We start from the raw sequence: 27,474 nt of genomic DNA, 5'->3' as shown, positions 1-27,474 counted from the left end.
CAACTGATGAATTCATTTACCCATCCCAGCATTTACCCAAACAAAAACAAAACTACCCCATACTGTACCAGAGCTAGTTGTTATGCCCTGCTTGACCAAGGTACCTAAAAGGCTTCACACCAAGTCGTCTTTCAGCATACACAATAACCCAAGCTTTTAAGAACAATCAATCAAAGCAAATAAATCTCTGTTACAGACACTTAGCACAATCCAGACTCAACTGGCCCATTTGGCTTTAAAAAGCATTTAGACAGAGAGAGTTCTGCAGATGACATCTTTGGCTCCTGACCAGCAAGGGAAATGTTTACAGCGGAATGGAACCAACCACTATTCAAGTGAGAAAAGGGCAAATTAATAAATTTTACAATGTGCTCAACAATCCAGAGCAAGGGCAAGAGCAAGATTGCTTATGTTCCTCACAGCATATGACCTTAGTCCTCTTCACTTGTAGATTTTCCTTGGACTCTCAACTGACAGAAGGACAGAAGGGTAAGTTGCCAATTCATCCCAACTGCTTTTCTTTCTTAAAAATCTGTCCTCAGATTCAGTGTGTTGAAGTAGTGGATACAGCATCGGACTAGGACCTGAGACAACAGGGTTTGAATCCCCATGCAGGCAGCTATAACGCTCAAGGGGTGACCTTGGGGCAGTCAGCTTGTCTTAGCTTAAGCTCACGGGGTTGGGTTGTTGTGAGGATAAAATAGGGAGGAATAGAATGATGCATTCCATCTTGTGTTCCTTGGAGAAATGCAGAACATGGATGTAACAAGGAAACTAAAATATTCACATGACTATGATAGCCTACGTATTTACTGCTTTGTGGCCACAAAGTTATGTTTGTTCAGAAGAACTGTGGGAAGCTAGTTGCTCAGATTTTAAAACTAGCACACTGAACTAAATTATTCATACCCACACAGAGCTGAAATATTAATAGAAAAACAGCACAGTCTATGCAAGCAGGCACTGGTTTCTATGGTATTTTGTATAAATAGATCAAGGTGTAAATTAAGAGTGATGCTTTGTGAAATCCAAGCATTGTCAAGAGATAAAATATGCAATCTAATGATGTGAAGTCCTCAAACACACAGCATGCACCCAAGGGCACAGTCCAGTCAGCAATTGTGTCTGCACACATCACATCCCTGTTAAAACTTTGCTTGGGCCCCATGCTGCCTTATACATCCGTTTTTAAATTACCACAGCAGAACGCTGAAAGAATGAGGTGAAGCCAAGTCTTCCCCAGAACACACAATACTGTACAAGCTTGAAACCACTCTGAAATCAGTAAACCACTTCTTAGGTGAGACAGCTTTGGGGAACTAGTCTTATAAAGATTGGACCAGAAGGCGTTCCTACACCAAGATTGTGTTGATTAATTTTTCCAATCCCTGCATCCCTTGTTCAGCAAAATATAGATTTCAAAATTATGAGCAATAAGCAAATTAGTCTGAACAAAACGCTGCTCTTAGAAAAATAAACTGGAAACAGGGCAATTTAGGAGGGAAGAATCTATTCCTTCATCAAAGTCAGGAATCTGTTTAATCTGGAGATGTGGCTGCTTGAAGACCAGAAAGGATAAGCCCTAGAAATATGTTTATTTACAGCACAACCGTATGGACGTCTATTCAGAAGTAAGCACCTTCCCTGAATTCAATGGTTGGGATTACTGCAATAAGATCAGTGTGAGACTACAGCAGCTAGGTTGCTTGTGGGGCAAACTACCGTCAGCATACAGCACCTCACTTATGGGATTTTCACTGGCTGCCAGTGTGCTACCAGGCACTAGCAAATCTCAGGAACAGGTTACTTGAGAGACTACCTTATCCCTTGTATACCAGTAGATCCCCGTGGTCTGTAGGAAAGTTTCTCCTGGATGTTTATCTGCAGTAACACTGAGCAGGGCTTTCAGAATGGCTCCCTCATTTTGTGGAATAACATTCCTTTTGATACAATAGGTACTCACTATCTACACTTTCTGGAAACAAGTGAATACATTTTTGTTCTGATAAGCTTTTGCCACGAGTGTCTATTTTGCATTGTTTTAGCTATAAAATATGTTCAGGTAGTGCAGAATGCAGCAGCCAAACTGTTCACAAGAGCAGGCTGATGGCAACTTGTTACTCCACTGTCTGAAAGAGTTGCACTGGTTACCAGTCTGCTACTGGACCAGGTTCAAGGGTTTGTGCTAATTCAGAAAGCCCTAAATAACTTGGGCCCAAGGGACCTTGAGGATCTCCTGATTCCTCATGCTCTGCCTTGATCACTGAGGTCTTCTGATGGGGCACTTCTGGTGGACCCATGTGCCCCTGAGGTTTGGCTGGCCTTACTACTACTACTACTACTATATGTGTTACCCATCCTTCACCCTAAGGTCTTAGGGCGGGTTACAACATTAAAACACAACATAACAAGGCAATATGAAAAACAGCTTAGAGCAACTTACAAATACAGTGGGTCCTAAAGATATAGAGCACAAGCATCAAAAGCCAGGGAAAAGAGGTGCATCTTCAGCATTCGTCGGAATGTGTATAATAAAGTTGCCAGATGCACCTTTGCAGGGAGCGAGTTCCACTGTTTAAGGGTTGCCACAGAGAATGCCCTTTCCAGGGTCACCACCCCTCAAAGCTTTTGAAGGTGGAAGAACATACCAATCATCTGAGAGGGTCTGTAGGGAAGAAAATGGTCTTTCAGGTATTTGGGGCCTGAGTCATTTAGGGCTTTGAACATTAATGTGAGCAAGCACCTTGAATTGAACCCAGAAACAAACTGGCAACCAGTGTGGCTGTTTGAGAACAGGGGATATATGGGACCTAAACTGAACCCCAACCAGTAATCCAGCTGTTGCATTTTGGAACTGCACATTCCAATACAAGAGCAGATTGCAATTACTGTAGAGTCCAAGGCTTTAGTGTGGCTGACCCTGCTCTGTGGAGCTCCTTGTCTATACGGGTTTGGCAGGAGTCACCCCTGTTTTTAGATACCTTCTGAAAACCGTATTATTCAGACAGACCTTTTCAAATCTGAAATTCTTTGCCAACTAGCTCTCACTACTGTGTTTTCATTCCATATCCTGCTTTGTGATATATTATATGAAAGTGGGGCTTATAAATACTTTAAATAAATAAAGGGCACTTGGTTGGGGAAAGGGAAAACATCTTGATGTTCATTCACCTTGACAGATGAGAGACATAGAATATGCCTCTCCTATGGTTTCCTGCTGTTATAAGCAAACTACTACAGATGTTAACAGAAGGAAAGGAAGCAAAGGCATGGACAAGGTGTCCTTCAATTTCTGAAAATAGCAGCCAGTAGATCTTGTGAAACAATAAATGCATGAAGTCCAAAGCAATTTGGAGTAAGCGGCCCCCACCCGCCCCGTTCCCCTGCAGCTTCATCTGTGCCTCTGAAATAATGGCTGTCACTGTTATCATCAAACACCCATGGCAACTACTCTGAAACATTGTTGGTGATGTTTCATAATGTAATCAATTAATATAGATAGGTTATATATATATTACACTGCTGGGGTTTTCACAGATTCTCTTTTTGCCTGCTGGGGTCATGAATTCCTCATGCAAAATCAATACCTGGCAAGGCAGGAGCATTGGACAGGAATATTTTAGTGTGGTCATAACTATCTCCATCCTTTCTCCCTCAATTCCCATGCATAACTACAATCTCCTGAAACAATGCTCTATGGGCTGTATCAAGCCCCCAAAGTTTTTTGTGGCTTCCACAAGATTCACCCATAATGTTTAATTTTATTTAAATCTTTCAACTGAGTTGAGTTGGATCTCCTACCGTGATGTTATGATGCCAAAACGTTTTGGGAAGGCCGGGCCCACCAAATTTGTCAATTTAGAATTTAACTTAAAAAAATAATTGATCTGCTCTTTTTTTACTCAAATGTTTTGTGCCTCCAGGGACCTAGACAAAAAAATTTAAATGCTTTTTTTTTTTTTTTTTTACTCAATTTAATACTGAATATTTCTTTTTATTTTAAAGGGAGAGCCTTTGTGAAGGCAGCCTTGGGAACTGCACTTCTCACTGCACATCCTTTTACACCTTGACCACACTATCTTTGACCTGCAGCCCCCATAGGGCTGACCATGTAACAATACAGCCCTTGGACCAAAAACAAGTTAGCTACCCTAAGGGGTTAGAAAAAGAATGTTCCAAATTAAAAGGACTACCAGTAGCATTATTTGCACCACATAAGAAGTGAACTAATCTCTACAGTTTCTGTGATGCCTCGAGAGCTCAGAGAGTTATTACAAACATCTTTTAGAGGAGCAGTTTCGTGCGCTCACTCATGAGACAGTCACTCAACAAGACTGACGCACTTGGAGACACAGGCTTAGAGGCTATTCCAGCTGTCCAGCCTCCCCCACTGTCTGACTGACACCCACCCTGTTGATAAGGAACCCCTCCACCCCATGAATGGGGACTGAGAGGCAGCCAGTAGGACTGCCTCCCCTTCCCCCTCTCTAAAGGAAACAGGAGTGGGTTGGTGTGTCAGTCTTCTTCTGCACTCTCCACTTTCCTCCTCCTCTGACTCTTCTTCCAGCAACTGCCCTGAACCAGTTGTGATCATGGGGCTCATGACAAGCACAAAGCATTTTTTAAAATTTATTTACTATTTATACCCCGCCCATCTGGCTGAGTTTCCCCAGCCACTCTGGGCGGCTCCCAATCAAATGTTAAAAACAGTACAGCATTAAATATTAAAAACTTCCCTGAACAGGGCTGCCTTCAGATGTCTTTTAAAGATAGGATAGCTGCTTATTTCCTTCACATCTGAAGGGAGGGTGTTCCACAGGGCGAGAGCCACTACCGAGAAGGCCCTCTGTCTGGTTCCCTGTAACCTCACTTCTCGCAATGAGGGAACCGCCAGAAGGCCCTTGGTGCTGGATCTCAGTGTCCGGGCTGAACGATGGGGGTGGAGACGCTCCTTCAGGTATACAGGACCAAGGCTGTTCAGGGCTTTAAAGGTCAGCACCAACACTTTGGATTGTGCTCAGAAACGTACTGGGAGCCAATGCAGATCTCTCAGGACCGGTGTTATGTGGTCCCGGAGGCCACTCCCAGTCACCAGTCTAGCTGCCACATTCTGGATTAATTGCAGTTTCCGGGTCACCTACAAGGGTAGCCCCACGTAGAGTGCATTGCAGTAATCAAAGCGGGAGATAACTAGAGCATGCACCACTCTGGCGAGACAGTCCGCGGGCAGGTAGGGTCTTAGCTGCGTACCAGATGGAGTTGGTAGACAGCCGCCCTGGACACAATTCACATTTTCAGGAGTAATCGTCATGTTTTTAGACAGTAGCCATGGAAGGAACTCCTTGGCTGAAATTCCTCAGAACCTTGTGTGAAATCTCTCAGAACCTTGCTTGTCCCAACCTTGTTCTGTGGACAGTGTCAGAATATAAACATTTATTGCTCATCTTTATTCACTTATTCATTGCTCAATGCTTCCTAGGTCCCTCATAATAAGGTTTGTTCCAAGTGTTAGCGATTAGGTCAGATTAAACATATGACTGGCAGCAACTGCAAAACAGAAGCATAGGCAGACTAAATGTAACACGGAACTCTTAAAGACAGGCACAATAATGCAGATGCTCCCATGACTTTACTAGCAGCGGAGGTCACAGACACCATCTGCTCACCCACAGACAACCCTTGCAGATCATTTAATCTATCATCTGCTCAAGAAGTAGGACAAGCTCCTACATTCTCATATTTCAATTGTACAAAGGGATAGAAATATATTTAAAAGTTTATATGGTCTGAGCAGGGTTTGGCTAATTGAGAACAAGCCTTAACCGCAAAAAGAAGAAGAGTTTTAAACTCCACTCTTTGCAATGGCAAGCTCAGGTGGTAAGTAGCAAAGTGACTGCAGGCAGATTGGAGCTGCTGGGAAAGATGAGCAAGGTATCCTCACATTTTTTGAGAAGTCTAAAATAGGGCTGCTTTTTGTCCAGAATTTCCCAGACATAGCCAGGATTCATCAGTTAAAAATGGCATCTGGGTGGAATTTTCGCAAATCAGTTAAAATGTCCAGGAAAACCATATCCAAGCAGCCCATATAGGAAGCTAAAAAATAGTTTTAAAACTTCAAAAAAAGCTCAACAACTTTTGTGTCTGGATTTTCACTTTTTGAAATATGGCAACCCTACATGAAATGTATTCGAAAGGGGGCAGAACCCCAATGAGGACTGAGCATGCTTAGTTGCCATGGGTTGTAGAGTGACACTGGGAACAAAAAGTGGAATTGCTAGGTGGAAGCAAAGAGAAAACCCTGATTGGAGGGAATGGTTGGGTAGAAACCTGAGCAGAATACAGTGGTACCTTGGGTTACATACGCTTCAGGATACAGACTCCGCTAACCCAGAAATAGTACCTTGGGTTAAGAACTTTGCTTCAGGATGAGAACAGAAATTGTGCGGTGGCAGCGGGAGGCCCCATTAGCCTAAGTGGTGCTTCAAGTTTCAGGTAAAGAACGGACCTCCGGAACGAATTAAGTACTTAACCCGAGGTCCCACTGTAACTCCTTTTAGGAAGTAGGATACACTGGGACATTTTGTTGCAGGTTCCAGTCACAACATGATATCTTGTTTGATATAAGAATGGGAATTAGGTTGCACAAACCTGGAGATATCAAATTTTATATTTAATAGCAAAGCTACTCCACATGATACAAATATGAGTCCATAGGGTCTTGACTTCATTCATAAAGAGCACCTCTAGGGGGAAACACAAAACTGAGGCTATTTTCTTCTGTCCAGTCAGGACAGAACACACCCCAGCAATTATTCAGTGCTGTTTCTAGTAAAGGAGAAACAGGTCTCAGCCGGGCCCTTCACATGATATGAGCTGCTATTGTGGTTCTGCTTCCTCCCTATTCTACCCTCAGAGAATCAAGAGAAAGTGAAGTAGTCAGCCAAAACTCTTTTTGGTGCTCTTTCCTATCTGGAGAACCTTGACTGCATCCACAAAGTGGCTTTCGCACTTATCTACTCACCCACAAGCAATTGCCACTTGCCCCCAGATTATGGTTACTTGAACAATAATCTGTAAGCGAAGTCTAAGATGCAAATTATTTAAGAGCTGCCCAAGGAAAACAAAATTGAGCAGCTATTACACCAGTAACACTGGACTTTAGATATAAAGAACATTCTTAATTAAGAACACATTATTTCAGGAACAAAGACAAACACTTTTTTGGGGGGGGGTATGGTTTCTGTTAGAGTGGCAATGAAAATGACTCCTTCAGTTAAGTGTTTGTAGCAACCTGAAGTATTTTTTCCCAGGTTGAGTCCAATAATCTCTTGGTGAATAGATCAACAAAATCTCAATGGCTTTGTCTGACTGTAATCTATGAAGTGCCTGCCAGATGTTGTTGGAGTTCAATACCCATCAGCCTCAGCCAGCGAAGCCAATAATGGGAGTCAGAGCCTAGCAACATGTGGGGGGCATCACAGTGGCAATCCCTGTTTCTGATAGTATCTATCTATCTGGCATTCTTCCACAAACATAGAACTCAGATTCAAGGTTGCCATATTGTCTCATAACCAGCCAACAACTAGACCCAGAACTGCTTAGTTTTTCACACAATTGCTGCCTCATGTGCTTTCAGAATGTTCCCTGGGACTGTCACCTATTTTCAAGGTTAACCCACTACATAAAGGCAGGCTCCAAGGCACTTCCTGCAGGTCTCAACCTAGTAGAGGCTTCAAAGCATACATGTTCAACGGATGCACATTAACAGCTGTCTTGTGGAGTCGGTCAAATATAAGGAAGCAATATCCATTAAAGTTTTGACAGATGCTGCTGCCTGAGGTTCTGATGGTACAGAACTACCGTATTTTTCGCCCCATAGGACGCACTTTTTCCCCTCCAAAAATGAAGGGGAAAAGTGTGTGCGTCCTATGGGGCAAATGCAGGCTTTCGCTGAAGCCTGGAGAGCGAGAGGCATCGGTGCGCACCAACCCCTCTCGCTCTCCAGGCTTCAGGAAGCTATCCGCAAGCCTTGCTAGCCCGGCAGGAGTTCCTGCGGGCTCACAAGGCTTGCGGGCAGCAGCTTGCAGCCCCGGCGAGTGTCTGCAAGCCTTGCGCGCCCAGCAGGAGCTCCCGCCGGGCGCGCGAGGCTTGGGGCGGCAGCCTGCCACCCGAAGCACGCGGAGCCCTCCGGAGGGCTCCCCGTGCTTCTGGCGAGTGTCTGCAAGCCTTGCGCGCCCGGCAGGAGCTCCCGCCGGGCGCACGAGGCTTGGGGCGGCAGCCTGCAGCCCGAAGCACGTGGAGCCGGAGCACTCCGGAGGGTTCCCCGTGCTTCGGGCAGGCGTGTGCAAGGTTTGGGGCGGCAGCCGCGGCTGGGGGGGGGGAATAATTTTTTTTTATTCATTCCCCACCCCAAAAAACGAGGTGCGTCCTATGGGCCGGTGCGCCCTATAGGACGAAAAATACGGTAAATTCTTTCCAAAATTCTTGATGTGACTATTATCTATGAGAAAGTGTGTTAGCCATGCAGATTCAGTATTTGACAGCTGAAGGAGTTAAGATGCAGTTCAAAGTCCTTGCTTGCTCAGCTGCCCACTTCCTTTCCCCCTCAAATTTCCTTTGAAGCTAAATGTGAGCATGTCCCCTTCCTTTACCATTATCTAATTGCAGAGACCCTCTGCATCTATGCCTAAGCTTCTGGTGTGCCCACATGATTTCTATAAATGGTGCCGCTCTAATTAACCCAGGTATGAGAGACCATTTGCACTGTCTTTGACTCAAAGGGACATCACCTAGGTTAAAATAGTGGAATGCCACTTGAACCTAATAAAGGATATATGCATTTGTTTTTCCAGTGAGGTACATTATATCTTACTGTGTAGTTCTTTGGCTTATCAAGAGCACCTTAGCCTGAAGCAGCTAAAAGCTATGGGAAATTTTAAGATTCAATCTTGCCCACGCAACCCTTCTTAAATATGTTGTAATTCATGCGCAGTGTTTAACTTGTGTAAATAAAAGGCTGAAGCAGGCAGTCCTCAGAAGTTGTCATTCGTATCATACAAGGCAAAGAAGCTTTATCAACACACAAAGGCTGTACATAGCTCAATTTTAGGAGCAGCTAAAATTAATAAAGTGGCAGTAAGGAACATCCTGTTCAGTGGTTGCTATGGACACAAGTTCACTGTTCATCCACTCTAGAAGATTAAGAAAAAGAAGTGGCAAGCATCACCTGGTTTATGCTCAATTCATGTCACACTCACCAGTTTTGTTTTACATTAATTATAGTGCAATTGCCCTGGGTAATTTTCATAAGCTCTCAAATGTGCATTTTCTCTATTTCTGTGCCTGCTTGTGTTGAGTTATGCTGGGATGGTTGGGTGGTGTGTGTGTGTGTGTGTGTGTGTGTGTGTGTGTGTGTGAATGCTTGAGAGATTCTCTTAAATCCTTTTCAAACTTAAATTCACCTTTGCACAACACTGAACACCAAACTGGTCCAACAAATGAGGTAAGTGGAGGGAGCTTCAAGTCAAGCCAAAGGGCATAAAAGGATGTTCAATTTCACCGCTGTCTGATCTTAGCGCCCTGAAGCTGAGATTCTGGTCCCATTTTAATTCAAAGTCATTCTAAGCATATGTCAGGTGTTAACAATTCCTAGCCATGCCTTGTACAGATGCCATATCAAGATTGTTGGTTAAAATTCACATCACACTCTGCTCATGTTTGACAAGACATCTGTGAAGACAAGCTCTTAAGCCAGAAGTAGAGTGACATTCCTACCTTCAGGACAGATGTGGCTAAGACCCAAAACAGGGAATTTATATATTTTTAAAATATAAATTGCTACCAAAATGTGTTAAAAAATAAAAATCAACTTTAATCTATGATGGTGGATAGCTGACATCGATAACCAGAAATCTGGAAGATGCCCTAAAACATGGATGGACACTAGTAGAAAGATATCACCTTTTTCAGATACATTTCAATGGTTACCATGTGCATACAGGAATATTATTGGCCAGCTCCCCTTATCTATGCAGATCAGCCAAAATACTAATTTCGGGTGACAAAATTGTATGGTATACATTCATTGATCACTAAAGAAGATTCCTTGGGGATTCAAATGCATTTGGTCTTTAGAACTAATCTAATGCTGGATGTTAAGGCATTGTCCTGTACAGTGGTACCTTGGTTTACAAACTTAATCCGTTCCGGAAGTCCGCTCTTAAACCAAAGCATTCTTAAACCAAGGCGTGCTTTCCCATAGCAGTGGGGGACTCGATTTACAAATGGAACACACTTAACAGGAAGTGAAACATGTTCTGCTTCCAAGGGAAGAACTGTAGAATTGAAGTCAAATTTTACTTTTTGTACAAATTTTAGTAGCAACTGATATTGCATTTTTGGTCCTATCCAATTTTGTTCCTAATTCCACCTTTTGTGGTTGGCCTGGCATTTCCGTTTTTCTGTATCTTGCCAATGTGGCTAAGACAAGATAGGACAATAGGCCGAGCCACAGAATGCAATAAACTGGCTACTTCATATAATAATTTTTTAAACACTGAAAACACCACTTTATGGTTTGAGGATTACAAGCCCTTCCTACTTCATTAATTTCTGAGATGTAGAGCTTCAACACAGATTTGCATCTTACAAAAATTACACACACACCACTGCAGTAATTTAACTCTATGGTGCTTCAAAAGTCCATGGTGATCAACTCCAAAATCTGGCCCTTAAGATCTGGAAGCAGACAAGGCCTGTTCAACACATACTGCCGAAAACACTGTTAAATGTACAGAAAACCAGCAAAAGGTATATGGGAGCCAATGGACTCTTAGGTTTCTCAAGTTCTTTTTTATTTTTAATTCGGGCAACTATCTGATCAACAGAGATCCATTGTCGTTCTTCAAGGAAAGCCTGACAATGCATGCCCGTTTTGGTTTCAGGTACTTACCTGACAGTCAAAGTCCTGGAAGTTTCGAGCTGAATTCTGTCAAAATAAGAATAAGAGCCAATGAATAGCCCAGATTCCAGAACAGCCTCATAAACTTTGCTTTGCAGCTGAGTTTTCTGAAAACTCTGCTCCGTCATATCACTTTGCAGCAAACTATTGGCAGAATTGAAGCTTCTTGTACTTCATTAGTATGAATAAATGCAAAGGACGATGTCATTACAATTAGCTTTCCTCCACACGCAACAGCTGATGCCAGAAACAAAATTATTGTATGAACTGCCAAGGATAGAGGCAAGTGCCACAATTCCACATGAGTCGGTACACATTTATCAGTCCCAGAAATAATCATTTTCAAACACTTTCATGCATAGACAAACCTGCTCATTTTTCAAAGGAACTGTGAAAATACCATTCAAAATTATTTCCATTCCAACATTTAGTCAATATATATTAGGAACTGGTGGCGCTGCTGCTCAGTTCATGCAAAAGTTTAGAACACATGTTTTGCATGCACAGAGTTCCAGATTCAATCCCTGGCATCTTCATGAAGGGCTAGGAAATAATTAACTGAAAACCTGGGTGTTTTCTACCAGTAACTGAAGAAAATGCTGAGCTAGATGGACCAATCAGTGGTCTGACTTGGTAGTTTTCTATACAGTCATACCTCAGGTTGCGAACGTGATCCGTGCAGGAGGCGCATTTGCAACCCGCAGCGCCGCGTCTGTGCACGTGCGTGATGCGATTTGGCGCTTCTGTGCATGCGCGTGATATCGTTTTGTGCTTCTGCGCAAGCACCAAAATCTGGAAGTACCCCGTTCCGGTACTTCCGGGTTTGGAGCGGTCCATAACCCAAAAACACACAACCCGCAGTGTTCGCAACCCGAGGTATGACTGTATTCCTATATAACTTCTTAAACATGCATGGTCATTTAGACAAAACACTCAACCTCTGGCTACTATGTAATTTATCACTGGATCTGGCTATGGTTTCTATATTGATATAAAACTACTAGTTCAACTCCCTTTAAAAAGAGGAAAGACTTTTTGCAGTGTGTGGGCTTGGTAAAACGAATATTTGTTACCGCCATTCATTTCTTTAAAAACCCCAAGAGTGGTTTACAACAATTATATATAAAACCATACAATAAAAACCACATACAAAGTTAAAACCAGAAACCAGCTATTATGGAAATATGTATTCTTAATTGCCCACATAAGCCTGATGGAATAAAGTTTTTTAGCAGGCATCTAAAAGTTGAAACTTAAATATGTTAAAATAGTAAGTGGACGAGACAGACATGGTAGCGAGAGGAAAAACCGGACGGCCCACAAGCTAAAAAGAGAAGACCAGTGTAAGACTGGATTTTGCAGAAATAGCTGGGAAACATTGGCTCATCGCTGTAAATCACTGTAGAAAAGTTAGTGATCACACTATTCACCCACACACTTGCACACCCTTGGAGAGTGCTAAGATCTGAACCAAAGTTAAAACTGAAATGAGAAAGATATCCTATGCATTCTTTGTGAAAGGTACCTCAAATTATGTACTAAAGAAAGGCTGAAATCATAATTAATAGGCTGGATCCTGAGAAGAGTGAATGCAACTCCACTCATGCAATGGGCTTTCGTGTGCCCTCCCTGCACCAAAGCCCCCCCCCCCCCCGCCAACCACTCCTGAGGATCAAGGGATAGAGAAATCAAGAATCCTGAAGGTCTGCCTTTTGCAAGAAGTGCTCTTCCACTTACTCTTGCATAATGCATTCTTCTTATGCTACTTGTAGGGAAAGGCAAGAAACAATGCAGGGCACTGAAGTCCTTTGCCCTTCCCAACCAGTAATCCCACCCCACCCCGGCTTTGGAGATTTCATCAGACGTTGGTCTGAAAGTGTATGGTATTATCTTTACAGCTCATTCTTTACGTATTCCGTGCTATTATGGATTGATGCATTGGACTCTAGCCCAACAAACTTATTTATTTTAAAGTGTCGTAGGACTCTTTATCACCAATGTTCAAAGAGATGATGGAAGCTACAACAGAAGGAAGAGCACCCATCCCAGGGAGTTTGCAATCTATAATTTGCAACAGGGCAGGCAAAAGACAACAGAGATAATATTTAGGGGGTGGAGTTCTGTTCAGTTCTATTCAAGTGATGGACTTTACCAAAAAAAATACGTAGAGCTTCTCAGAACTTTAAGTTTTGTTTCTTAATACCAAACAGTACAGAATTACACACAACCCTTATGTACCGCTCACAGATAACATAAAATGACTAGTGCTTTGCTAATGCTCAAACACAGCCAGAATTACCTTATCATTCAGGAGGGGCTTGATCTCCGTCAATTGGACATCTTGCAATTCTTCCATGTTTACCAAGAACACTGACGTTAGTTAGCTTTCAAACAGCAAAACACTCTAAGAGAGAGCAAGAGAAAAGACCAGCGTTAAGATTGCAAACACTGAAAAAGATGTCAGGACCCCACAGAATGAATTGAAAGCATGGACTAGGTACTTGAACACAGCCACGGAATAGATTCGTGCCTCCTGAACAGAAAGGCACCTGCTCCCTTCACAATGCAGCACTAAAGAAGGCATTATTTATGCCTGACTGAATCATAAACAAATGACCTCTCCTGCAAGGCATCCCTGCTAAAATATCGGTAGACCAGAGGTCTAATCTGACGAACTTCCTCCTTCAGAGGAAGTGCAACCCAATTTCATGAACATGTGAACACTCCACCCAAAGAACTCAAACCTTCCCAGGATCATTGGTCCTCATCCAGTCCACCACTGCATCTGGAAACTGGTCCAAAGCTCTCATGACCTCTCCTGATTCAGATGTTATGGAGAAGTAGAGCTGTGTATCATCAGCATACTGGTGACACCTTGCTCTAAAACTCCTAATAATCACATCCAATGGCTTCATACAAGTTCTGCCCGGACACTGAGGTCCAGCGCCGAGGGCCTTCTGGCGGTTCCCTCGCTGCAAGAAGCCAAGTTACAGGGAATCAGGCAGAGGGCCTTCTCGGTAGTGGCACCCGTCCCGTGGAACGCCCTCCCACCAGATGTCAAAGAGAAAAATAACTACCAAACTTTTAGAAGACATCTGAAGGCAGCCCTGTTTAGGGAAGCTTTTAGTGTTTAATAGGTTATTGTATTTTAGTGTTTTGTTGGAAGCCGCCCAGAGTGGCTGGGGAAACCCAGCCAGATGGGCGGGGTATAAATAATATATTATTATTATTATTATTATTATTATTATTATTATTATTAAATAGAACTGGGGAGAGAATAGTACCATGCAAAACCCCATAGCACAAATGTTGGGGGAGGGAGGCAAGAAACACGAACCCAGTGCTACTCGCTGGGTACAACCTTAAAGATACAAACAGAACCACTGTAATATAGTGCCTCCAACACCCATCTCACTAATTTGGTCCAGAAGGATATAATGGTTGATGGGTTTCAAAGGCCGCTAAGCGATCAAGCAGAAGTAATAAGGTTGCACTCCTCTTGTCCCTCTCATGATAAAGGTCGCCCAACAGGGCACCCAATTCAGTTCAGGTCTGTACCCAGATTGTACTCGATCCAGATTACAGACACTTCAGGTTACAGACTCCGCTAACCCAGAAATAGTACCTCAGGTTAAGAACTAATCAGTCTCTTCCAGGAATATCTGCAGTTGCTCTACAACCCCCTCTCTATCACCTTTGTCAATAAAGGGATGTTGGCAACTGGTCTAGGGTGGGGGCTATTTGAGGAGTGGATCCACCACTGCCTCTTTAAGCACAAAATGTTTAAATATGTCTATAGTTTTGAATAAGTAAAATAAGGCTACTGTTTCCTTGCCACCACTAGCTTGGTGTTAATCTCTTCAAAATGTGTGTTGGCACTGTTGAAAACCTGCTATTTCTTTAACAGGTTTTTTTTTCTTGCCACTGTCTCCTCCTCTGGTGAAATGATTCACTAATGAAAATGGTGAGAGGCTTGTAATGGTAGCCTTGCAAGCATCTCAATCTGCAACTGCCTAAGAGTTTAAGAACACTGTTTAAAATTGAACTCTTTTCAATTTTATCTGCAAATAGCTAATTTAACACTCGCAAACAATGTAACCTGCTGATGCATCAGACAGGTCCCTGGGAAGGGGAGTAAAAATCTCTGTGTGTGTGTAAAATTAAGGAAGGTTTGAAGACAAGGAGGTCTTTGGTGGGGGCATGCAGGAGAACAGAGGAGAGTAGGAAGGGAAAGAGAAGAGGAGTACTGACTTGCAATCCCATTAGCGAGCAAGAAGAAGGGAGGAGGCAGGGAAAGGACAAAGGTTTAGGAAAAGCCATTACAGTACAATAACTATATTTAAAGGGACAGGATCCAGTGATTAAAAGTGTACCTAAACTAGCAGAGTACAGGTCCCATCAAATAGTGTCTGAATTGAAGACACACCCTGAAACTGAGTTTTAGTTGCAGGTAAATGTAGCACTAAAAATAAACTGCTGATAAATAAGTGGTACAATCTAGTGCAAACTTGATGCACCGTTAAAAAACCAGCGGCATCTTTACTGTTTGGATTATAAAATATCCAGGTGTCAATTAAACGGGCAGTTCTCAAATGAATACCTCTGTCATTCATCACCTTTTAGTTGATAGTGTTTGAGGGCAATTTGCCTTTTAAACAGTCCGTAGAGAAGTCAACATTAAATTCCACATTAGGCAGGTGTAGCCATACGGACAGTCTTTCTGCTTTGACCAGAAATTATCACCGGAGTCCATAAACACTTGTGAATTCTCCCAGAAAGGAATTAACAAAACCCTTCCCATTTCCTTAATGTGTACGCTGCTACTGATAATTAGATTCATGTCTCTAACACACTTTTTTCCAGAGTTGATACTATTACAGGTCTAACACCTGGAATGATTGAATATAACTCGTTATACATATGGTGCTGTGGAAAAACAGTGTCCAGGGGGAATTCAAGCCTTGTTCTCCACAACTGGTAAATATAGTCGGCTGACGTTTCCAAGGCAACTGTGTGTGCTCTCTGTGGATATGGAAGAGAAGACTGGCCTAAGGCTGGCCAAAAAGCTCTCCTGCGTAAACCCTGCTAGCCCTTATTTTGGGACTGGTATTTAGGTTCTTAAGCCTCCGATGCCCAAAGCACACAAACTTAATAGAGGGTGGTGAAGCCTCCAGATGGGTGCCCTTGAGGCTCCCAGCCTCTGTGTGTTTGTGTACACAAATATGCAAAAACTGGGTCTTGGCCCAGGTGAAATAAAGTCTTGTTTCGCCCCCACTAGAACAGCATCCTCCTAGAACAAATTGTGCCTGGAGGCAGTAAACAAAGCAAGGAGACAAAAGGGGGCTCTGCTGCCATCTCTAGATCAAAATTGGAATTGTTTTTTGTCACTCAACTCATTTTGGACTAAGGAGAGTCGACATAAAAACAGACATGCCAGCTCTGTTAACCCCAACTGAGTAGGCAGTGGAGGACTTAAAAGAAAGGTGATGGAAACTCCCACAGAGCCTAAACTTAGACTTTGAAATAACCACAGAAAAATGATTCCAAAGTTCTGAGAACAACACACTGAATGGTGCTGGGAACCATTCTAGAAGGTGAAACCTGCCTCTTCGCATATTTAAAGGAGCAAGTTACATCAGTGAAGGCTTTCCCAGCAAAAAAACTTGCTGCTACATTTAATCTGGAGGTATGTCTCAGAGCAGCACCTAGCACTCCACAAGATTTAACTATCAAATTTTTGAACTATGAGGAAAAGTTAAAAAATAAAAATAAACAAAGTGGAAATCACATCTGAAACAACTGACTGCAATTTTCCTAGATCTGTCCTGGAAATGCTTCAATGACAAGATTTTTAAGTTGCTTGTTATCTCAGGGACATGCTATATTCACTAGAGATATGAGTGATGGATGGCTATAGAGGTAACCAAGAGACACTAGACAATCAGTCATCAGTGACACATAAAGGAGAAATACCCAATGAAGTAGCTCCATTAGCACAAGAACTTGCATTTGTGCAACAGAACTTCTCCTCTCTCTACTCCTCCTGCAATAACCTCCCCAAATCTGGGTTGCAGAAAACCCCAGAATGAGGAGAGAATTATTTTATTATTATTGCACTAATGGAACTATTTTGTTGGATACCTCCCTACATCTAGATGGAACCAAATGCAAACATCAGAGTCATTAGCTCACAGAATTGTAGAGTTGGAAGGGACCACGAGGGTCATCTTTCCAACCCCCTGCAATGCAGGAATTTTTTTGCCCAATGTGGCGCTTAAATCCATGACCTTGAGATTAAGAGTCTCATGCTCTACCAACTAAGCTATTCTGACACAGAAAGACAAGCAGATTAGTCCTATTAACAGTTTACAGTTAATGTTTTCTGGAGTAATTACACCTAGGTAAAAGGTAAAGGTACCCCTGCCCGTACGGGCCAGTCTTGACAGACTCTGGGGTTGTGCGCCCATCTCACTTAAGAGGCCAGGGGCCAGCGCTGTCCGGAGACACTTCCGGGTCACGTGGCCAGCGTGACATCGCTGCTCTGGCCAGAGCCAGAGCCAGAGCCAGAGCCGCACACGGAAACGCCGTTTACCTTCCTGCTGGTAAGCGGTCCCTATTTATCTACTTGCACCCGGAGGTGCTTTCGAACTGCTAGGTTGGCAGGCGCTGGGACCGAGCAGCGGGAGCGCACCCCGCCGCAGGGATTCGAACCGCCGACCTTTCGATCGGCAAGCCCTAGGCGCTGAGGCTTTAACCCACAGCGCCACCTGCGTCCCCTGTAATTACACCTACCCAATAGTTAAAGTTGTGTCACCAACTTTGCACCACTCTTGAAAAATGCACTGAATTATTTGGTATACTGCACAAAGAGGAAGATGTGCTAGTTTAGGAGGATAGCATAATAATAATAATAATAATAATAATAATAATAATAATGGTGCTTTTTAGAAAAAGTCTCAGAGAAGTTAAATATAAAAAATTTGTTTTTTAAAAAAACCAAAATAAAAACATACACAATACTGAAAGAATTTATCTACCAACAAACAAGCCAGAGGTTTAGGAGCAGGGCTTTAAAAAGCAAAAACTAGAGTCCTTGATAAAAGAGACAAAATAATGATTGCATCATGCAAATGATCAGGAATATAAAAGGGAATGTTGAACCACCAAGATTGTTCTGCCTGTTATGAAAAAAGCTCTTACTCGGTTACACTAGCAGCTTGTAAACACCTGCACAAGGGAGCAGAACATACGGTAGAAAATTCCATTTGTCAACATAGTTCAGCTACAAATCTAAGGCCTGGTTCACATGTATCACTAAGCCGAACCACGCCCCAGCATGAACCCACAACGACGCAGGTGGTCACAGCAAAATTTGTGGCCACTTCGCTCCTCCCTCAGTTATGTTGCTGCTGCTACACAACCTGGAGCTAAGCCATAGTTTGGCTGAGTGTTATGTCCAAACCCAAGCTCCTGGTTTGTCTTGCTTCAGACCATGCAGCCAAAGTTTGTTCCTTACGTGTGGTCTGTAAAGTCATAAGTCCGAGTTTTGCTTTTTAAAAATATTTTTTACTAAAGTTTTTCACAATACAATAACAGCTACAAAACAACAACAACAACAAACAGAACAAGTAAAATATGGAGTCCTCTCCTAGAGGCTGTTCTCAGTGTCTACCACCACAGAAGGTAGCAACCTCTCCCAGCTGTCACCTGTGGTCCCTCCTTTTTCCTCCCAGCCTCTCATCCGAGGAGACCAACATTTCCCTGTCTCCCACCCAGGGTTCTCCATCAACCACCCACCAACCATATGAGTACACAATTCCTTTAACAAACGCCCAACACATAGGACTCCAAAGAACCCACAAGTCTGACTTCTGATGTACCTTGTACCCACCTTAAACTGTAAAACCTGAACAATACAAGGTATTTTAATCTTCAAACTTATAGAAGACAGGTACACATAATCCAGTCTGCAAAACTCATTGTGTGTGGTTGTGTGTGATCAGACCAAATACCCGTCTTGTCCAGCATTCTGTTCCACAGTGGCCTATGACTTGTCAACACTCTCTCATGTGCAAAACCATGTCCAAAACCATACAATATATACATTTCATTAAACTGACGCAGACCTGGTGATAAAAACAACCCAATCAAATCGGTCGCACTCTGCTTCGCTTTCTTGCTCCACTCTTGCTAATTCTACTTCCTATCCCTTTATTTCATTTAACAGCCAGGTTCACGTCTGCTGAGTGAAAGCCGCCCCCCACGCTTTAAGTGCTGGAGCTGCAATATAGAGGCACTGTGAGGTGGGCAGGCTTGTGATGAACAGCTAAGGTTGATCACAATTCTATGATTACTGCTCCTGATCTTCACCTGACTACTTCTGTACAGTAGTACCTTGGTTGTCTAACTTAATCCATTCAAAAACCAAGGCATGGCTTCTGATTGGCTGCAGGAGCTTCCTGCGCTCAATCGGAAGCCACGGAAACCACATCAGATGTTCAGCTTCCAAAAAAAATTTGCAAACTGGAACACTTCTGGGTTTGCGCCGTTCGGGAGCCAAGTCGTTCGAGAACCAAGGTACCACTGTACTACCACAGAACTTGTTGGGAACAAGAAGCCACCAAATGATCAAATATAATTATTTTGAAGTAGGCAGCCTTCTGCCTCAAGAGACAATGGAGTGTGTGGTGGTTCTGTGGTGTGTGTGTGTGTGTGTGTGTGTGTGTGTGTGTGTGTGATGTTAAACTGCTGTGTTAGTAGCACTGAAATGACCTCCTGGGGCGCAAGCCTGGGCAGTGCGTTTGAAGGATGAATGAGTGTAAATTGAAATAAATGCCCACAATATAGGAAATGTAGGAAGGCAGTGGGAAAATGGTGCAGGCAATGCCAACAACTGAATATAAGGTCCCCAGAATGGAAAGGACAGATGGTACTGGAGGAAGCACTACATTGTCTGAGCTAAAGATGACAGATTTCAATGAATTATTAGAGGGAGCATCCCCTATATTGCTGAAGGTAGCAATTCAAGAAAAATAACTAGGGATTTATTATACACTAAAGTAAGTGGAAATATCGATGCAAATCAGGATGTCAGCAAGTATATTGGGAAAGTTGATTTCTTTAACTCTAAATGGGTTGGATAAATGTAAACTCAAGTCACAGTCAAAAAAGTGTGCATCAATCATAACTCATTTGCTCCACCTGGAAGCTCATCTTTCAATATCTTTCACAAAAGATACATTTACTGTTGGTTACAGTGCCTTCTGTTCAGAAAATCAAATGGCCAGCAGGGTCTTTTTCTTACCTAGTTGGGTATTTTATAAATATCAAAAGACACAGATTCAATATTTTGGGGGGAATGAATAGCTGCTCTTGAAATCAGAAGCAAGCTGTCTACCAGGATTATACAATGTTTGTGTATGTAGGTAAGAGACTACTATATATAGTTCTCTCTCCATGGGAAAAACAATTATCCCTTTGTAATGCCATAATTATATATCCTTAAGTTTCTCCTAGATTTTCATGTATCTTTTCAAACTTATATTCACTACAAGAGCTTTCCTGAGAACATACAAAATCTTATACACTCAGTTCAAAACCTGTTTTTAAAATGAAAATTAAGGATGCTAAATTCTGTTCCCACAACCAGATTCTGCACTTGGACAGAATAAAAGCACACACACAGTCCTGAATTTACCTCTTTGTATTACAATACACAGTATTTTGATTAGAGAGAATGGGCAATTGCAAGGGGGAAATATTATTAGAGCAGAACACAACATTTCTGTGTAACTGAATAACTATTGTTGTCGTCATAACATTTTTTTCAGTGTAAATGCCTCTTCCGAAAGTGTGCAAACTCCCAGTTAGTTCTCCCTGCCTCCTTTAAGTCAGGGAACCGCAACCAATAGAACCAGGAGAGTCCTCAGACTATCCAGGCCAATGGCACAATGATCAGTGAATGCAGAGACCATCTAACAAATGAGATTTTCTATCATCTCTGTACATAATTCATTGTGTGTGTGTGTGTGTGTGTGCGTGCGCGCGCGCGCGCGCGTGCAAGACATTATGTCCATTTAAGTCGCTGAGAACTTTTTAATGAACTGGCAACTATGGCTAGAAGTAGAGAAAGCTTATATGGCTGGCAGCCTAGAATTTTGAGGTTAGAAAAATATTTTTTGTATGGGTTTAATAGATTCTGTATAATTCTATCACTGTTTAATTGTTTTTTAATTATTGTTTACTTGTGCTGTTAGTGCTTGTTTTTATCTCTAAGCTACCTTGAGGTGGGATAGAAATAACAGCAGCAGCAGCAGCAGCAACAGCACAGAGTACTAGAGCTAGTGTGTGCATTTGGATATATTTACAGTAGCAGTTACTCATCTCATGTTGAGAAGTCTCTGAGCAGCACTGTCCATGAACCAGCTAGGTTTACAATTATCTCTAACCTGGAGCCCTCAGATGTTTTTGACTCCCATCAGCCCCACCCAGCAAGGCCAGGTAAGATAGCCAAGGACCTGCAAATTCAACATATTCAAAATTATGATGAGGCTTTGAGGTCTTGCGATGTAAACTACATTAATTCCAAAGGAATGGAGTCACCAATATACAGTTTAATCTCCACTCTCAAACTTCTGGTGTTGGGGTATTCGCAGTACGGTCAACTGTGCAGGAGTTCTGTTCTCTGAGCACGTATAAGCTCGCTCCACCCTACCACGTTTTAGGGTCCCTTCCAGGTTTGGTGCCATGCACAATCGTGCATCTTTTGGACACGTGTTAATCTGTCATCACTGCCTGTACAGGTCATGTGTCATCAGAGTCTTTGTTTTAATATAACCTCTTATTATTTTATACTTCTAACCTGTGCTTCATTTCACAGCAGCAAGCTTCCTTCCTTTCACACTTCTAAGCGACTATTTTTTCCATACATGTCTTATGAAGGTTTTTATAAATCTGTTTAAATATGGGTTATAGTTCACTGGGTTTTTTTAATTTAGTATTAGCATTAGTATTATTAGAATTTATATACCGCCCTATACCTGAAATCTCAGGGTGGTTTTAATACTATATTTTTCTGCAACAAATACATTCTTTAGGTGCCTGATGTAACAATTCTTAATGTGCTGAATATTCCTTCTTTGTAAATAAATCCAGATTTTTTATTAGATTAAGACTTCACAGGGACACAGCATAGCAGAACTAAACCTGAGAATCAGATTACTGGAGAGAAACACAACATGTTAAGCGGGATTGGCAGGCTGCTGCAACTATTTTAAATAGAAGTGGGGGCTGCCTTTTCTCTCTTCCCTCTCAGAAAGTAAGATGAGAGCAGAGGTTTAAGCCCTTTATAAGCTGACAAAAAGCACCAGCTTATAAAAAGGACTTACTCGGTGCCTCATGTGAAAGCTGACCGAGAAGGGCAAGGCTGTTTTTGTTTTGTTTTATTAAAGTACATAATATACTCCTCTAGCATGTTTTGTTTCCCAGCACAAGACACTTACTGGTCAACGCCACATCTGGACAGAAAAGAAAGGAGAAGCCTTCATCTCACTTATACTTTAAGAACAGCAGGATCCCAAAATGCTTTACATGCAGGAAGAAAACAACCCATGGGAGTTGGTAGCTTTGAGAACTAGCCTAATACATTTGTCAGTTCAAGAGCAAGTGATTTCATTTTTTCGTAGGGTGAAAAATAATGAAGTGAGTATGGTGTTCTCCTCTTGCTAAGTGCCTTTATTATGTTTACTTCTAAAAACTCATTTAAGATCTCTATTTAAGAGTGACTATTATTCCTTATCTCAAAGTCACCAGAAGCTTAGCATACCATGCTGAAAATACTTGCTGGTTACTGGAAGATAAAATAAGTCATTACTTGCAGTGACTAAACATTATTGTGATCTGATTTTGGCTATTAACACCAGGAGCAGTAGCAAGAGGGTTGGCTACCAATTAGCATAAAATCCAATAAATGTTGTCAAGCTTACTCTGGAACATATGAACTAAAATGATGAGAAATGGGTAGCGAACACAAATACAAGGAAGGGAGACTTCTGGACTAGGGAAAAATATAGGAGAAATGAGAGCTGTTAGTATATTTTTACTGCAGTCAAGGTCATAAACCATGCAACCGACCTGTAGAAATACCCTTCATGAGATTATCCTGCTTACAATGAAGAAAATGTACCATTGCCAACTTATTTATACTGAATCATCCCTGCAGCAAAGCTTCTGAACAGCAGTCTCCTATTTTCAGAGAATCAACAGCTACAAATTTGTAAACATATTTGAACCTGTTTTAAATAATCACGTATGAAGAAATTACAGGACGTGACTTTAAGTGTTCAGTTCAATTGTAATTGTTATATTTTCACACCTCAAGAGAGGTGAGAAGAGGTGATTAATTTCTACAGAGCCTAGGTCAGTTATCAATGTATGATTGCTTTAATTTCCCATAAAAATTATGTATGGTGTACAATCAGGTTACACCATCCTCCACTCCATCACTCTTTCTTGCTACCGAAGCACTGGCTGGAAATTTATCCACTAGGGAAGACACAAAGTAATAGAGCACAGAGCAACATGCATTATGAAAAGCCTTACCTATCCAAGGAATTGGGTTCTGCTGTCCAAAAAGTGCACCTCCATTCTCCTTTACCTAGTATCAACAAGTGCTTGTACGCAGCTCAGAAGCACAACCTTAGATCAGCATTCCTCAGTCTGGTGCTCTCAATATTTTTTCAGACTACAACTCCCAGAGGCCTACACTCTTGGAAAGAGCCCAACCAACACCTTGTGCCCTTGGCAAGGAGCTCCACCAAGGTGCCTAGGGAGCATGTGGAACAGCGAGCTCCTAGCCACTCCAAGCCAGAGTGGAGAGGCACAATTTTTGCACCCTTGGTGAGGGCCAACCCTAGGTACACCCTTGTTACTCCCATGAGCTCCAGCCAGCTTGGCCAATGGCCAGGAATAATTACCGTAAGAGTTGTGGTCCAAAAGCTATTGAGGGCACCAGATTGGGGAAGGCTGGCTTAGTTATGAGAACTTCTCTCCAGCTCATTTCACATAGACTGCATACACACTTACACAGAAGTAAGTTCCAGCGACTTCCACTGAACTAATCAGGATGCATTTCTGAATAGACATATTTAGGATTGACTGGGGTTTTTTCCACCTTAGCTCAGTGTGCCTATATCCAAACAATAATTTATTACAGGGTGGGAAGACCTACTAGGTACAAGAATCCACTTGTTTATAAAGTTCCATGTATACATCTAGCATCGCACAAACAGTAACCTGTATGAACGTTTCCATATCAGATTATTTTTGTAGAATCCAACTAGCATTTAACATTTCAGTAGCCAAGTAAACTATCTAGCTTTCCCTATCCATATAGGGCACTAGCCTTAAAGAAAATAAGCAGCATTTTGAGCCACAAAAGAACTCAGATATCCAGATCATTTTTGCAAAAAGTATTACATATAAGTGAGACAGTGATTAAGAATATTAAAAGTAGTTGATGGCCTACTTTGAAACACTGTTTTTAGATAATTATGTCTCATTTATTTCCATGGAATGTGTATGTATGCGTAGGATTACAAACAATTGATAGTGAAGAAGCATGAGGGCAATTAAAGGTGTGTCCCCAAGGGTAGCAGGGGAATCCAAAGGTGGTTTAATTCAGTGTTTCCCAACCTTGTGCCTCCAGCTGTTTTTGGACTACAATTCCCATCATCCCTTGCCACTGGCCTTGCTAGTCAGGGATGATGGGAGTTGTAGTTCAAAAACAGCTGGAGGCACAAGGTTGGGAAACACTGGTTTAATTGACCATCCTTAGCTTTGTCTGGATTACACTGGCAAAGAGAAGTTTACTTTACATTTACCCTCTCACTGGAAACAACGAAGGAAAAGGAGACCTGGTCTAAAATGTCTCTAAGTCTGGGGGGATATTAGGGAACTAGGAGGACTTTAGAGCCAGCTGATTTTCTGGTCCTCTCCTGACATGTCTCTGAACGAACAACCTTTAACATGTCCCTTTCAGCACTACCAATCTTGGGAATTCCAAAGTCATTTAGGGCAAGGCATTGCTGGCTTTCTGTGGTGGTGGTATTACCAGAAAAGTGCTCATTGCCTTCACTTGATTTCTGCCTCAGCTCATTCATCTTTGGCAGGTAATGAACCTGGGGAGTTGGGTCCTTCTTTTCTGGTAACAGTAGAGGGGCAGGATTGGACATCAAGCTCTATCTTCAACCATGGCCAAGAGACTCCTATATGTCCTATGGCCCTTGGGACACTCTCCAGGGCATCACAGAGATGCAGGCTTAAATATCTGCACCAGTCAATTACTGTACTTAACATACATATGTTAGAGATGATTTAGTTACCACTTAAACCAACTTGTAACTGGTAATTGGCACAACACAGCAATCAATCCCAGGTGCAAATGTAGGATTTTAATTTAGCTTTAAAGCACAGCTGCTCTCCAAAGAGAAACATCTCTTGAATCAAGCAACATAGAAGCAATTTCCTCTACTATATGAAACATGTTCATTAACCAGCTTCAAAAATATTTCCTCAGTGCCTTATTTACCCGGTAATCTGTTGAATAGGACAGTTACTTCAATTATGGGGGATTACCTTCAGTGAGATACACTAGAAGACATCTTAAGGCAGCCCTGTTCAGGGAAGTTTTTAATCTGTGATATTTTAGTGTATTTTTGGTTTTTATGGAAGCCGCCCAGAGTGGCTGGGGAGACCCAGCCAGATGGGCGGGGTACAAATAATAAATTATTATTATTATTATTAGCACCCCCTCACACACACACCCATTTTAAACATATAACAATCCCTCACCTTCAAAAATAAAAATAAAACCAGTAACTAAGGCCATCACAAAAGGCATGGGGCTGCCTCCTTTTATGTACGTGTGGGAAAGATTACCCGCTAACAATACGGCTGCAGTGTGTGTTTTAACTAGTAACGAGCTTCCATCGGTTAAAATGACAATTTCTGAACCATGCGAAGACAGCCCAGTCTAGATACAACGGTAGTTACATCTGAATGGAAAAACACTCAAAACTATTAATCCTCCCGGCAAGCAGGGATGCCTAGCGCGGCTGCTCATTAACTCTCCTGGAATTGCCTGCAAACGCCACAAATGCTTCTGATTATATGAATAGCCTTCGGCACATTTCCCTCTTTCTCCAAAGAAAAACAAGAACAGCACACGCACGCACACTGGAGAAAATGGAGGAAAGAGTGAAAACGGCCCGCGCAAGGCGCAAAAAAACACCCTTTGCTGAAATTGCCTATCCTAGGGAGATTCACAGCCCGATCCCAAATGAACATTTAGACGGAAGTTCAACGGGGCTTCCTATTTAGGATCGCAGCCTTAAACTGTTCACTCGGTCCCCAGGCAGTTTCCCTTTCCCTACAATGCTCGAGTTAAAGCAGCACCGTAGACCCTCCGTATCCTCTCCAAGTAACTCTCCCAGGGAGAGTCTACTACGACGCCGTTTACTCTAACTTAACTGGTGGTCGGATACGAGCATTGCATTCCCTGCATTGCATTCCCCCCACCCTGCCCTCGGGCGGCGCGCTGAGCTCCCACAGCTGAGACGGGCACGGTGCAAACCTGCATCACCCGAAGGGGCCCGGGATGCCCCAGTAATGCACAGCCAGAGCAGGAACCAAAGCGACAGGTAGCCCCCCGCTTAGGAGGACACCCGCACCCCTCCCTCCCCAAAGCGCGCCTCAATGTTGTCTCCGGGAGAACGGAGAGAAAGGGAGGACAAGGCCGAGACCTTCCCGCCAGCTTTCTCCGGGGACAGAGGCAGGGAAGCGAAGGGAGACTAGGGAGCGGAAGACGCGGAATACTCCGGCCGGAGGGGAAGAGGCGTCGCGCCTCAGTCGCTACCCGAGGAGTTCCGAAAGCACAACAAGCGCCGCCCCAGCGCCAAAGCAGAAGGGGAGCAGCCACAGCAAGCAAAGCGGGCGCGGAGGCACCAGAGCGAGCAGCGCAAAACACAGCCTAGAAGCAGCCACCTACCTCCTCCTCCCAAGAAGACACGACCGCGCAGGTGAACCTGAGCCGCTGCAGCTGCCTCTCCCAGTAGCAGCAGCAGCAGCAGCAATGCCAGCATGTATGGGGAAGCGACTACGCAGGCGCGCTGCGCCTCGGTGCGAGTTCCCCAGCTCTCGCGCAAGCGCAGAGTCGCGTCAATGTTTAGGACCACAAAAGAATATTGTTCGTTCGGCTTGGAGGGAAATGAGTTGGGTTGGCAGCGGCGTTTAGGGTGGGTTTTAGTATTTGCAACAGGTTCAGTTGCGCTTTGGTAGAAACGCAAGGTGTCAGGTGCATTTGGAGCATTTTAGAACATGTTTCTCCTGAGCTCGGGGATTTGTTTATTTAGTAAAGTTCACCATCCTTCCATCCCCTGTTGCACTAATCTTTCTTCACTTAAGCAGTCGAATAGCATAGGGAAAGTAATTTTTGTTGTTCCTTTCAGAGGTGTTAA

At 42.9% G+C, this 27,474-nt stretch overlaps 1 protein-coding gene across 1 annotated transcript in view; it reads right to left on the bottom strand.

The window, feature by feature from the left end:
* The window catches only part of NDRG3 (NDRG family member 3), a 46,650-nt gene extending 19,504 nt beyond the window's left edge, over positions 1 to 27,146 (bottom strand). Inside the window, exons 1-3 of the mRNA XM_079980186.1 lie at positions 27,006 to 27,146; positions 13,260 to 13,364; positions 10,952 to 10,987 (exon numbers count right to left, since the gene is read on the bottom strand). Coding sequence (XP_079836312.1) covers positions 10,952 to 10,987; positions 13,260 to 13,316 — 93 coding nt within the window. The 5' untranslated portion in view covers positions 13,317 to 13,364; positions 27,006 to 27,146. The remainder of the gene's footprint in view (positions 1 to 10,951; positions 10,988 to 13,259; positions 13,365 to 27,005) is intronic.
* Between the last annotated feature and the right edge of the window lie 328 nt (positions 27,147 to 27,474).

Source organism: Podarcis cretensis (genome assembly GCF_951804945.1).
Source record: "Podarcis cretensis genome assembly, chromosome: 6".
Classification (NCBI taxonomy): Eukaryota; Metazoa; Chordata; class Lepidosauria; order Squamata; family Lacertidae; genus Podarcis; species Podarcis cretensis.
This window is presented reverse-complemented; position numbering and strand designations above follow the sequence as displayed.